Source organism: Parambassis ranga, chromosome 14 (genome assembly GCF_900634625.1).
Source record: "Parambassis ranga chromosome 14, fParRan2.1, whole genome shotgun sequence".
Taxonomy (NCBI): domain Eukaryota; kingdom Metazoa; phylum Chordata; class Actinopteri; family Ambassidae; genus Parambassis; species Parambassis ranga.
This window is the reverse complement of record NC_041034.1, coordinates 2922138-2936409: the sequence shown is the minus strand read 5'-3', so window position 1 is coordinate 2936409 and position 14272 is coordinate 2922138. Positions and strand designations below refer to the sequence as shown.

Genomic DNA, 14272 nt, shown 5'->3' with positions numbered 1-14272 from the left:
CAGTCAGAGTCTGCCCTGCACTCCACATCACAACACGTTAGCGATGAGAAGCATCGACTCAACACCTCCGACACGTCAGAGAATAGACTGGAGAGAGACGAAGCAGACGTTCACCGGGACCGTACATGAGCATCAAAATGTGCTGAGAGAAGACAAACATGTACATTTGTCCATATTTTAGCATCATAATTACAAAAAGGCCATTTGAAACCTGCATGTATATCGTTAATGTCTAAAATCACAGCTCACAGCATGTTCAATTTATTGTTTAATCCATTTTCAGACTCACAAACCTAAACTAACAGTGTAAAAACAGCAAACCAGAAGGAACACACACATCAACACTAGAGCCTGAGTGAGGGTGGACTGCTTGTGTACAAATTTAGCAATAGCAACATAGCTAATAGCTAAATCATTTTAGTATTTTTTTTTATTTATTGTTTAATTTGTGATCTGTTACACTTTTTAGTTGTGTTATATTTATTTTATTAACTTATACTGCATTACAATAATTGTAAATAGGCCAAAGTCAGTGCAGTAGCGTTAACTGTTAGCTAGGCTAATCATGAATACATAGAATATTAATATTAACGAGCGATGCCCATTTTAGTGTCATATTATTTTTAGAAAATACTTGATGAACTGCAGTAAATACTGGGGACGATGTTGATGAGAGTTTAGCATGCTAGCCTTGAGGGTTCCACACACAAAGAGATAACTGCAAATATTAGCCTGTTAGCATTACCAGAATAGCAGCTAACTAGCTAAGCACAGCTAGCTAACAAACATAATGAGTCAAGCTAAGAAGCTACGAGCTATTTTTCAGCCATTTCAGATGTTAAAACTGCTTTTTAATGTCACCCAGAGTTCATTTTAGAGTTAAGGTTTTTGTAGTTTTCCGAAAAAAGAACTCTGTCCTTTAAAATCTGTGCTTTATCCCACATGAACCTGCTGTCGCCTGGAAGTTCCTGGAAGAACCTGGAAGGTTCTGAGTCTGCATCGTGACCTTTAGACTCTGTGTGTGTTTGTGAGCCGTGACCATGGACAGTTGTTGTTTTGTGTGAACATGTCTCTCTTTGATCAGGAGCTGCTCTTCTTACCTGCTGACGGACGACTCCTCCAGCAGCTGCTTCCAGGCCCTCTGGTTCTGAGTCGTGTGGATTCAACATGGCAGCGCCTCTCAGACCGGGCTGTGGAAATGAATTTCTCCCCAGAAGGAGGTTTCTTTTTTGTTTTCAGTGCAAATGAGCTTAAGAAACACAGCTACGGAGCGGATGACACCTGGATGTGAGTGCGGAGATGAAGGATGCGTCTGATGTGTGGCGTTTCTAAAGCGGGTCAAAGCGTTCAGAGATCGGATGTCAGCGGCGGTCTGTTCTGCTGTCTCCGCTCTGAGCGTCTTACCTGAGAGTCTCAGCTGCACAGATGAAGGAAGAGGTGGAGGAAGCGCTGCAGACGGTGGAGGGACCTCCTCAGACTGAGGATTCTGGGAACAGATGGAGCTGCTGCATGAACACAGACGCACCACAGTCAGGCCTGTATGAGCGGCTCACAGCAGGATCTTCAGCAGGATGAAGAGGAGGCTGTCAGGACCAGCACAGCCGGAGGAAGAGGAGAAGGTACATACATGGACTTCAAACAGCGGCAGGACCAAGGCAGCGAGAGGTTAACTGAGTGCCGAAGACAAACAACACAGACATTAAAGCTCTTAGAGCCAGAACAGGAACCAGATGAACACAATGTTTGTCTTTTATCACTAAACTCTGACTCTGACTGAGTTTGAAATTTAACCTCTTCTAAAATAATAATAAACAAATCTCAGTTTAAACAGAATTCAGAGTAATTATGTTTTTTACATCTTTTGGCCTCGAAGATCTGAATTAAATTTTGATTCAATTTAAATTCAGTTTTAATAAAATAGAATTTAGATGTTTTTCCCCTGTTTGAGTTTAAGCTCAGAAGTCTTTTTTATTTTCTTCAAACTTTTTTTTATTTCCTCCAAATTCTGAGTTTAAGAGTTCAATTCTTTAAAAAAGTTAAAACTCAGAGCTATGAATTAGTGTCAGAACTTCATTATGAACTTTTTCAGGCTTTTGGTAACTTTTGGTTAGAGTTGGATCTCAGACATCTGATTAATGAATGGGATTTTTTTAGGTGTATTAATCAAACCCTCTGAGAGCTGCAGCGTTCCTTCTTTTATGAAGTCTTCAAAGATAAATTCTCAAAACACAGAAACATCTGAAACTATTAAAGAAACTGAACAGACGCCATGTCGGGTGTGTATTGCATTTTCTTTAGTACTTTACATATAACAGGAAAATACAAGGGTTTGTTTTGAAGAGATACAATTGAACAGTGCTCTGTACATTACAATATTATAGTCAGTGTGGTGGATACCTGGCACAGCCAACCGAGCCGTGCACGCCGTGCACAGATCACCGTGAGGTTGGGGTGGGGGTGGGGGGGTACAATTCAAAATCTCCATTTACATGTTGATAAGTTTCTATTAGCAGCTCAGAGAAAATACAAAGTGAGCAGTGTGTGACCGAAGCAGCGCGACGAAACCGGATGAAGACACGGCGAGGATGAGGATGAGGATGAAAGAAAAATGGAGGAAGAAGCAGAGATCTGTGCGTGAAGCTGCTGTCAGACACTTAAATCTGCGACGTCAGCAGACTGGGCTGAGCGTGTCGGTTAAACAGCCAGGGTCAGTTATGAGTTCTACATTCATCCTGAGGGACCGTCCGCTGAAGCCGGACCTGAAACTCTGTCTCTCAGATTCATGAGGAATCATGTCGAAGCCGCCGCTGGAGGAGGAGGAGGAGGACGGGCTCGGGCTGCTGAAACGCATCCACATAGAACACAAAGCCTCAATCCTCAGGATGACGGTGGGTCTATTCACACGCAGTATATTGATCAGTATGGATAACAAGATTAGATGATTATTAGAGGATCAATATGTGAGAATCAGGAAACACTCGACAGCTCTGGCTGCTGATCAAGCCACTGGCTTCACCTCAGTGTGACTACGCTGACAAAAATGCTAAGCTAAATCACACAGCACGAAGCTAAATCAATGAATATAGCTAGCTAATGACTGCTGCTTTGCATTAGCATTGGCTAGCAGAAAGCAACCATTACGTACGACAATGTGGCTAGCTAGCTGAGGACAATATCCGCTCAGATAACATTCCTTAAGGAAGCTTAGCTTAGCCTGTTAGCTGTAGCTTAGCTACGCAATCAAGCTATGCTTTGCAGCTATCCATTAGCCTCTTAGCAGTAACTTAGCTTCTTAGCAACGCAGCAGTAAGATCATGGGGTTTTAAGATGGGATTTAGGATGAAGTCACATAGACAAGTTAGCGATAAATATCAAGACATAAATGTCTTCTAATTCTTACATATGGACCGGTTAAATCTAGCTTTGCTTGGACAGGTAAATGTTGCCAGGACTGCGATTGTAGGAGCTTTAAAAGCAGGAGGGAGGGGAACCAAATGTTGAGTGACAGGAGCGGCTTCCACTCATTATCACAGCGTAACATTTGTTTGCTGGCAGGATCAGTGTCAGTGAAATCCAAGGAAAGAAACGCAGGAAGCCATTTTTATCTGACGGCTGTTAGGTGTGAGATCAGAGCTGGAATAACGTCAGCTGTCAAAAGTCATCTCCACACGCTGATGCTACGCTAACAGGGCAACTGCAATTAAAAACACTGTTAGCTCTGCTGTCAGCCTGGTCTCAGCAGCCTCGCCGTGTTTTTGGTTGAAATCCTTCTCAGATGTTTGATACTCTGTCTAAACCCTCTGAATCTTTTATTTTTGCTGCCGCATCAGTAAACATTTAACAAGACACCAATGAACACATCTGCACAACTCGTTGGTGACCGCGAACAGAACGTTCTCATGACCACGCCCAGCCTCCTCTCACCCTGACCGAGGGGCCCAGCCTCCTCACGCCCAGCCTCCTCACGCCCAGCCTCCTCACGCCCAGCCTCCTCTCGCCCTGCCTCCTCACGCCCAGCCTCCTCTCGCCCTGCCTCCTCACGCCCAGCCTCCTCACGCCCTGCCTCCTAACGCCCAGCCTCCTCTCGCCCTGTCTCCTCTCGCCCTGCCTCCTCACGCCCAGCCTCCTCTCGGCCTGACCGACCGCCCTGCCTCCTCTCGCCCTGCCTCCTCACGCCCTGCCTCCTCACGCCCTGCCTCCTCTCACCCTGCCTCCTCACGCCCTGCCTCCTCTCACCCTGCCTCCTCACGCCCAGCCTCCTCACGCCCTGCCTCCTCACGCCCTGCCTCCTCTCACCCTGCCTCCTCACGCCCTGCCTCCTCTCACCCTGCCTCCTCACGCCCTGCCTCCTCTCACCCTGCCTCCTCACGCCCAGCCTCCTCACGCCCTGCCTCCTCACGCCCAGCCTCCTCACGCCCAGCCTCCTCTCGGCCTGACCGACCGCCCTGCCTCCTCTCGCCCTGCCTCCTCTCACCCTGCCTCCTCACGCCCAGCCTCCTCACGCCCTGCCTCCTCTCGGCCTGACCGACCGCCCTGCCTCAGCACGTCTGTGACCTCCACATTTAAGTTCAGTGGGAATAAAAACACAAACACAAGGAGCGCATGAATACATGATGCGACATGTGTGTTTGAAATCAGAGTGGCGGCGTGAGATGCCATGATTTAAATGATGGAACACAAATCAATCATTTATTCAGGAGCCTCTTTAAAAGAAGGGGGGGGGGTGAGATGACATTTCCTGCAGAGTTTAGAGGATCTTGTGCTCAGTGAGAATGTTTCCGAGTACATTACAACTTTTTATTTTAACTCTTTCAAAGCCAGACTCTGGGAGGGGGGGGGGGGGGGGGTAAATCATCAAAGGATTATCGGTTACAGTTCGGATGCATAGCAAATCCCCAACAGTCAAATATTTCACCACTTTGTTAAAAATCCTGACGTTACCGAGGAGGGTGGAGGCGGGACCGGCACCGTCGACCCACCACGAGACTATAAAAATGTCCTGACGTGAAGCTGCTTCAGACTTCAGACCTCCTCGTGAAGAAGCGGGCGTATATACACACATACTAGAGAGAGGGAACGTCTGCGTGTATGTGGGCCTGGAGTGGCATGCGTGTAATGCATGGTAACATGTTGAGTTTGTGTATGAATGATTATATAATTACAATGTAAACATTTACAAATTTGGAGAAGAAAAAAAAAGAAGAGAAGGAGAAGGAGAGAGGTGGCTGATGGCGCCTCCAGACCCTCCTTCCATGCAAAGACCCTCACGAGCTCGTCTCTGTTTGAGGACAGTCGCAGTGATTTACATGATGTAAAGCCACATTTATACTGTCCGCATTCATGAGACGCTGTGAACACGTGGGCGTTTCTATATGACACACAGAATCCACTGCTAGTGTTATATAACCCACGCTGACACCGCTCTTTAGAGTTAGGTCACTCTGCTCTGCAAATCAGGTGCAGATTTCTGGCATCTGCTGGGAAATCTATAAAAACATCACCCTCTCATCAGCCCAACCCTCATGCACCCGTGCATCATACGTCTTACTTCCATGTTCTCCTGGTCAAACCTGTGCAGACACACAGATGTTGACGATCCACACAGGCGAAGTGTCTACATCCTGTACTTCAATGTTTCGGGTGACAAATCCATGTGGACCTAAAGGTTTGGTTCATTTTGTGTTCTGCTTGGACACCATACAAGGGCATGTTCACCCTCTGACAGCAGCGCTGATTGGGACAGAACTCATCGCATGTTTGTGTGGCCTGGGGGGGGCAGTGTGACACCACCCTGCTGCAGAAAGCTGTCATGATCTGCTCTCTTGCACCCTTGCAGAGAGTCGCCTCGTGGACTCAAACAATCTGTGCAGACGTTCAAGTTCACCGTCTCAAAACATGAATGCAGGAAAGTATAAACCCGCCTCTACTACACTGTCTCTAGCCATAGTGAAAAGAAGCCGGGTGTCCACCCCGGTTTAAGAAGTGAGCCGTGACCGCTTTGTATAAGGCATTGTTAGATTTGTTCAGGACCATGAGGACCAGTCGTATTGTGTTAGGGCACTGCTTCTGGCTACCTATGAAATGTAGAAAAATGTCAGGAATGAACATGAGTACAAATCATGAGTGTGTGCCGCACCAAGTACAACAATGAAGAAGGTTTCGCCATCAAAAGAACAAGTTTTTTCTACTTTGGCAAAAAAAAACAAAAAAACAAAATGATTCTTTAACATGAGAGTCTTTGACAGTTATCTGTTCATCAAAGGCCTCTTTGTTTGGAACAGGTACAGTACTGCAGAGTTCAGAATGAGCCGCCGAACACAACCCCATCCATCCCTCTCCCCGTCCTGTCCGTTATCAGGCGCTATCAGCTAAACATCATGAGAATAAAAAGAGCCGGAGCAGTTCTCACATCCGCCCATGGCTCAGACCGCCAAGGTTCACAGACGTCTCTGGTGATTGAGATCCTCTGCTGGAGTCTTTGGCTTTCCTGGCATTCTCCTCTGTGTGAGTGTGTATGAGATTACAGCACTGTGCAAACTAAATGGAACAAACCCTAACCAAAACAACAGCTGGCCTTTTAGTCTGTGAAAAATGATCTTTCACTCAGGTGAAAAAGAGAAAAATAGAAAGGAGCGTTTCTGTTAGAAAGCTGAGAGCGCCGCTGCCCCGCTCAGCTCAGGCGATTTCCTTTATTCTGCGCATGTAGTCGTGCAGTTCCTCTGGGTCCTGAAAGCCCATGTCCTGGCACACCCACTGAATGTCCTCTTCATCGGCTATGGGGATGGAGTTGTAGGGCAGCTCCTCTGTGGGAAGGGTGGTGAAGGTGGTGAACTTGACTCTCTTGCGCTTGGAGGTGGGTGAGCTGGCGTCCTCGCTGTTCTCCTTCGTAGAACCGCCGGAGCTGCCGTCACCCCGCCCGTGCACCTGGCTTTGAACGCTGGTTTGGGAACTTCCACTGCTGTGGTGGTCCCCGTGGCAGCAAGTCTGTACGCCCTCCAGCGGATTGCTGGGGCTTTCGACCTGCTGCGGCGACAGGTCACACTGGGCCCTCAGCGGCTGGCCGTTTCCCAGGAACACCCAGTGATGGGAGTGGTCCATGTTGGCCTGACCCTCAGGGGGGATGCGCTTGTGGCGGTATTTCAGCACAAAGACGATGCAGTTGATGAGAAAGACCAAGATGGCCAGGCAGAAGACGCCCAGCAGAGCGTACATGCCGATCTCCAGGTCAGTCATGTTGCGGGGTGAGTGCATGAAGTCGTCCTCCTCGGCTTCATCGCTCTCAGTTGGACGCTCTTGGTTGCTGATTGTGGGGAAATTGGTGTAATCGATGGGAACACTGGCAGGCTGCTCATTAGACGTGTCATAAACTCTTCCACTGACGTTGGGGTCGATGACTGGACGCCTGGTGACAGGCGTCAGCTCAATCTCGCCTTCAGTCGTCACCTCCTCCTCCTCAGAGTCCTCCTCCGGACCGAAGCGGACTTTAACATGGACTGCGGCAGACGCGATGACGCTCTTGCGTTTGGTCTTCTGGCAGGCTTCACAGATGGTCATCTCCACACGCACCGTCTCACCGGATCCCTCTCCTTCTGCCACCACCACGGGCCAGCGCTGCTGAGGCTCCTGGGACACGGACACCACTTTGTCGTCGAGCGTGGAGGCGTTGAGGTTGTAGTCTTTGGGATCAAAGTAGGTCAGAGTGGCGGCTGTGTTGTCGCTGAAAAGCATCCAGACGGACAAACTGGCCTCCTGTCAGACAAAAGGACAGAAAGACAGATTAGATATCATCTGTGTTTGGGTTCAGATGGATAAAAACCAAATCAACCAGTTAATATATAAACATTTACATGGCTGTGTTGAACATGTTTATGAAGAGCAGACTGCTGCTGATGGAGGAGCTTCAAATCCAACAATTCACTTCCTGTTATTTCTGAGCTGAGCTACATGCTGTGTTGTAAAACCCATCATTTCCAGCTTTGTGACTCATTGTGAAGTCACCTGCAGCACAGGGTGCTCTCCAGCTGTCTCTGACCAGCTGCTGGAAGCAGACAAATTTCTAAACAAAGGCAACATGTGTACACATAGCTTAGGTTTCCCCATCAACGGCTGGACAGACCTATTTAAGATTGTCACATCTTCTCACTCGGGAGCGTCTCAGTGACATCGGCCTGGTAGTGTAACACCCTTGTTTCTTCTAGTTAAAGGTCACTCCTTGTCAAATATGTCAAGAAGACCCTTTGGGTGGCTCCAATTGTTGTCATGTTGGCATCGCCTAATATCCCAGCTGATTTATAGAAAACTTATGAAGTGAGACCAAAACAGGTTTGTATCTGATCGTAAACATGTTTATTTCTGCTGTAACGCTGGACGTTTTAACATGGAGGTCTGTGGGGATTGACTTGACCCTAGAGGCTGCATGGGGAACTGCAGTCACTTCCAAGTATAAGCTATTAAACAGGCAGCTGAGTTCTTTTGGACACCTAAACATGTTGTGCCTCATACAAAAGCAATGGTAGAGCACAGATTAACCCTGAGATTACAGAGGCTCATGGTAGTGTTGTGCTTTTTATGATGAGACAAAATGGTGGGCTGGAAGGTGACCGATGGGGCGGAGGAGGCGTAGGAGCAGTGACAGCAGCACAATTCATTCCCCGTGGAGAAAAGTGACATATAGCAGCTTTGAGGCTGTGCAGAAAACAACCTGCTGTGTTAATATCAACAAAAAAACTGTCAAACAGCTGTGACTAGCTTGTGTTTATATATCTCTCCAAAGAATATTTCAGCCGTTCAGATCCTATTCTTTCATGGCGTTTACCGTGATTTGAATGTCTGTTCCCAACTGAGCCTTTGAAGTCCTGGACTCACTCCAATCCCTAAATCTCCGGGGCGTTGTGAACATCCGCAGTACCCCGTGCTCGGTACAAGCCTTGACATGCACACAGACGGGCTTCCTCTGATGTGTGCGCTAGCAAACGGCTTTAAAGCACGGAGGAGGAAGGGGGCGGCGGAGGAACGGCCATCCTGAAGGCTACATACAGCAGACAGATAAGGGACGTACAGCAGCAGCGTGTGTCTCCGATGATGAGTCTGCCTCTTTGTGTTTGCTGTCTGTGATCTCCTCATTTTGTATCGCTCTTCACTGTCTCTACGCCTCTGTAGAGAGCGCAGATAAAACGCCTCACTTCCTGCATGGTGGTTACCTGACAACATTCATCTGCTGCAGAGAAAAACCACAACACTGGTGTCCAGATAATCAAGGCTACGTTTGACAGCCCCCTTTGTTCACAGTGTGTTTATGCAGCAGCAGCAGCAGCCAACCATTAGGATGGATGGAAGAGGAGAGATGTGTTTCTAAAACAGTCCAACAGTTCTCAGGGTCCAGAACAGATAAAGAAAAATCTGTTTGGTTATACCTGGAGAAAGCCTTTAAAAACAGAGGAACACTTGTTTATAGCGACACCTGTGGTCACTTAGGCCCCGTTCACACTGGAGAAAGTCAATCCAGCTAGAGTAGCATTGACTCCAGATAGCCTTTAAGCTGGATACGTTCAGACCTATTTTCAAATCTGGCTAGCACACGAATGTCCGCCCTCAATCCAGCTTAACCCGGCTTGTTTGTTGTCCTCCAAACCACTAGGTGGCGCCTCGTAATATACAGAGTCCATTCGGGTCGCGGTAAGACCGTGTGTGTGTATTTTTTGTCCTGTGTCGCTCGTTGGTTCTTTTTTTTCGGTTCAAAAAGCAGTTTATTCCTTTGTAGCCCTGTGGAAAATAAACTGCTGTCGTAGTTCGATGGTTGTTTACATACTGCTTTTGTACGCAACCCAGACACTGTTCCCGTGAACCGGAAGTACGACGTCACAAGCGGGATTCACTAGCCGCATTTGCGTTCAGACCTGAGCCACATTTGAGCCAATCCGGATATATCCAGATATGGCCCGGATTGATTTCCCCAATGTGAACGGGGTGTTAGTGAACGGAAGCAAACGTGTACCTGTGGTTTACAATAAACCTTCAGATACTGACAGAGCCACTGAGCTGAGGCCTCCATCATCTCTCTTGTCTCTCACCAGCTGTAGTTTATGTGTTTCATTCATTTCTACAGCGGCGGAGGACATTGTGAAAAGTTTTTCCTGTGAAACAGAATCAAATGGCTTGAAATAGCTCCAGTTCCTCTGAGAGCTCTGCCGGCAGAGGAATTGGCTGCCTTTTATGGCCAGGCCTTGGAGAGCACTTAGGACAATACATTACAATAATTAAATTTCAAGGTGGCCAAGAAGCGGAAAGCAAGAAAAATTGGAATTTAATGCCTGCTTCTCTCTCACCGATGCCGGATGCAGTTTGGGTGTTGCATTTTTAGCGTCTTGCAGGCCAATGAGAGGGCAGAGGAGGAACACACACACCACACACACACACTTCTCTCAGGTGAAACAGGCCTGCCAATTAATTTCTCCTCCTGTATGTGTGTCGAGAGTAACAGAAAACACACACACACACTTCTCTGGCTCCTCACTTGAGTGGTGAAATCCATTTCGGGGAATGTATCGGCGGTGTGCTGCCTGACCTGGCTAATATGCAGAGTTTGTAATAAAGCAGCAGAAAGGATACTTATTATTATTTCACTGCCGCACTCGCTAACGACGCTGGCCGGAGCTTAAAAGATTTAGCAGGGAAATTATTTTATTGCTTAAAAGTGAAACTGCTTGTGGATATACAGCCGAGCCGCCGGAGGGATTTGGAGCCGGAAATAAAGAAACGCACAGACAGTGAAGAGAGCTGCTGCTGATTGGCTGGCTGTTATATTATCTGAATGTGTAACACTGTGTAACATCTAATGCACATCAACAATTACACATATAACAACACAGACCTCCTGCCAAGTTACATTCATTTAAAGGTATCAGGTATCTTGTTGCACATTTGAGTCTAAAGGAGCACACCGTGCATTGTTTACCTCCAAATAAATCAGATATTTTCAACAATATGTGGCCATTTCCTCGTAAATAAAACTGCTTAGGGGCTTAACTGGGAGGTGTTATGGGACATGGTGCTATTGGAAATAGCATTAGTTGCTAGCGCTTCTTATTCACCTCGGGCAGACTGCAGGTAATTTTACACACACACAAACAGCAGTCATAAATATGTACCACGCTTCGTGGAGCAACCTGCATATTTTCTGTGATGCTGTTATGCGGCCTGAAAGTAAATCTTTCCAGCCAAACGTTCCAGGAAGTAAATGGCTTATTGTGATTTTAGGGGGGAAGTAGCAGGCTACCTATGAATTAGCACTGAGCCCAGTGCATTCTGGGGGTATCTCCCCTCCATGTTTCCCATGTTTCGGCTCATATATATAAAACAGTTCCTCTGTGTTGTAAGTCACCTGTTTGGGAGATGTGAGCGTCTGCAGTCCCGTCGCCTTGGCCACCATGGTGTGGCTGTTTCCTGGGCTCGGCTGCAGGGACAGGGTCAGGCCTGAAATGGCATGAACGCGCATCTCCGTGATGGAAACCTTATCGTCTGTGACTGAGAACGCCGCCTCTCCCAGCACCGCGTCCACTGCCAGCGGTGACACCACCTGCAAAAGGAGAATAAATAAATACATAAATACATAAATAAACAGAGAGATGACAGGAGGGGCGTCGCTCAAGTCCACAACAGGCAGCGGTTTTATTGTCTTTCTGAAGCTCATAAAGCCCGTGACAAGCCAATTTTGGATTAAAGTGCTTTGTGCTGCTGCTGCTGCTTGTTGGAATCCATGTGTCTGTGCTTCTCTGTCTATCATGGTGAAAACAAACACAAACACACAGGAAAAACAACACCACTCCAGACGGAATCCATCATCAAGCAGGCGACGGCGGTACAATCTAAAGCCGCGCGCCTTCAAAGTGGCGGTTAGCAGAAAACACTTGTGCCCGTCTGAGTGCCAGAACCGTTTAAAGATGGTCCAGAGTCTTTGGGTAATCCTGGACTTCTGACAGGCCTCTGCACCCAGCGCTTTGAGCACTTTTAAAATATCATCATTTTCAGTCGCCACCAGAGGTCATGAGGGACGTGAACAAAGTGAGGAGCCACTCAGTGAGGCGGCGGCCTTGTCCTCAGAGTCAGAGGGGGAAATCTTTTCCACCTTTGATTCATAAGTCTGGCTGTACTCAGACAGCGTGTAAAGGCAAGAGCAGTGAAGGCTTCCCGTGCTCCGACTCTCCCCAATCATCTTACACCCTGAAATTAGCCAAGCATACATGTGTTATTCTTGCAAACAAACACCAGTAGCCTCAGATTTGCCTGATCAGTAATTTGATTTAATACAGGCATGCATGTCTACGCATTAAATTGTTTTTACCTGCTGGATGTTTTCTACATCAGTGAAAACTCCCCTTTCTTTGCTTTGCAGCCTTTGTCTCAGATCTAAGTGCCACATAACATACAGCGATAATTCATCATGTAATTTGGTGCAATGTAATTTGTCATGTACAGGCTGGAGCCAACTCATCTGTGCAAGCAGATGCAACTGCAGGTGTCTGCTTTTGTTATTAATTTGGTCTTGATGCATTATTATTTCTGTTTCGGTGAAAATCATAAATCCCTCTCTCATAAAGGACCCACACACATGCAGTGTGTATATACACACACACACACACACACAGTGCAGTGGTTTGCCAGCAAGATATTCTTGAATAATTCAAAGCTAAGAGCCATATTGTAGCTGTTTAACCCTTTCACTACTATAATTATTAACAGTTCGCCTTCTTTTTTAATGAGTATGAATTAGTACATTTATTAATACAGCAACAAGACGAGACAAGACAACAAGAGATTACAGAAATTAACTATTTTACATCAACTCTCCTACGCTCCACAAAACTCCCGCCCCTGGCACACACGCAATGTGGTCATTACCGTAATGAATGTAATAGCGATGGAAAGAGCCGTTTCTCAGCTTTCAGAGTCCGTCGAGATTTTTTCAATAGTGTGAACATAACCAGAGCTACGGTAGTTTGAACAGCGGTAGTTTGAACAGCACCTCCGTGTTAGGAGGGTTAAGGGGAATAAGTCTTACTTTATTACTTCACCAGTGCCACCACCACTAAATTGGTCAGCTAGCTTGTACCCAGATCCATGCAATGTGGCTAAGTTACAGCTATAGTCATCAATGTCATGATGAACAAAATGCTGGCTGAGTAAATATGCTACTATATATATATATATATATATATATATATATACACACACACACTTTGCTTAGCTTTTTGCAGGATTACACATTTGTCTGTGTGTTTTTGGGCCAATATAATGTGTCCCACACCAAACATTGGCAGCGTCCCTGTAGGAGGAGCCCTGCGACCTTCAGGTAATTAATTATCTGCATCAGCATTAATGCCTCACCTTCAATGACACCTTCACTTTTTATGGCTGGTGTCACTTTTATGTTACAACATGGCGGCTCGTACTCATTAGGCGGCTTGATGAGTTGTCAAACTTTGTGTTTTCGCAATTGCATGAATGATCTAATGTTCTTTGCTAATGTCCTTTTAACCTACAGAGGTTAATCGCAGGAACAATTAACAGCCGCCCTGTGCAGGCCTCTGTCTTTAACGCCTTCCTGTTTTACACACTGTGCACTATTTTGCAGTACTCATATCACAGTTCATTTTTTTTTTTTATTAATGACCAGAGCTAAAAATACGGGGGGAAAAAACACCTCTGCAGTGATCGATTAACTCGCCAGAAAGTGAGAGTTATGGTTCACTGGGCAACACATAAACATATGCACTCATTTACCACAAACCACAAGTGTGTGTGTGTGTGTGTGTGTGTGTGCAAAACCCTGAGGCATGATAGTAAATGGATGAATATAAAAACGTTCACGATGGATCTTTCTCTGCGGGAGCTTTTTTTTTGCTTTCTCTTTTTTTTTAGCTTGATTGTGAAACTTTTTATTTCAAAGGGTTAATACAGGTGAAGCCCATATTTATGAGCTCAGGATGTGTGCTGAGGTGTAAAAACACATCTAATCATAAATCCTTCAGACGCAGCTCCACTCCACCGACCAAAACTGTTTGCTCACCATTGATTTTCTGCTAGTTCACGTTCCACTCGGCCGTGGCTGATATTTTCAGAGGCCAATTAAAGCAACTAAAAAAAAAAATCTAACACTGTTCTAAATCAATATAGGCAACTGTGTCTAAATGTCAAAACACAATTCAAAGACATTGATTGTGTAAAAAAAAAAAGAGAGAAATGAAATCACAGAACATAATCTTGTTTGCGGTTA

General features: G+C 46.3%; 2 protein-coding genes across 3 annotated transcripts in view; one reads left to right on the top strand and one right to left on the bottom strand.

Annotated features, from left to right (window-relative positions):
• The first annotated feature begins 2792 nt into the window (after positions 1-2792).
• On the top strand, positions 2793-4524 carry LOC114446456 (proline-rich receptor-like protein kinase PERK9). Its single transcript, XM_028422098.1, has 2 exons — positions 2793-2907; positions 3914-4524. The coding sequence occupies exons 1-2, from the start codon at positions 2793-2795 to the stop codon at positions 4522-4524; spliced, it is 726 nt and encodes a 241-aa protein (XP_028277899.1).
• A 1820-nt stretch (positions 4525-6344) lies between these two features.
• Positions 6345-14272, bottom strand: part of tmem132e (transmembrane protein 132E) — a 339900-nt gene continuing 331972 nt past the window's right edge. For both annotated transcript variants that reach the window (XM_028421320.1, XM_028421319.1), the window contains exons 8-9: positions 11381-11575; positions 6345-7749 (exon numbers count right to left, since the gene is read on the bottom strand). In XM_028421320.1, coding sequence (XP_028277121.1) covers positions 6676-7749; positions 11381-11575 — 1269 coding nt within the window. In that variant the 3' untranslated portion in view covers positions 6345-6675. The remainder of the gene's footprint in view (positions 7750-11380; positions 11576-14272) is intronic.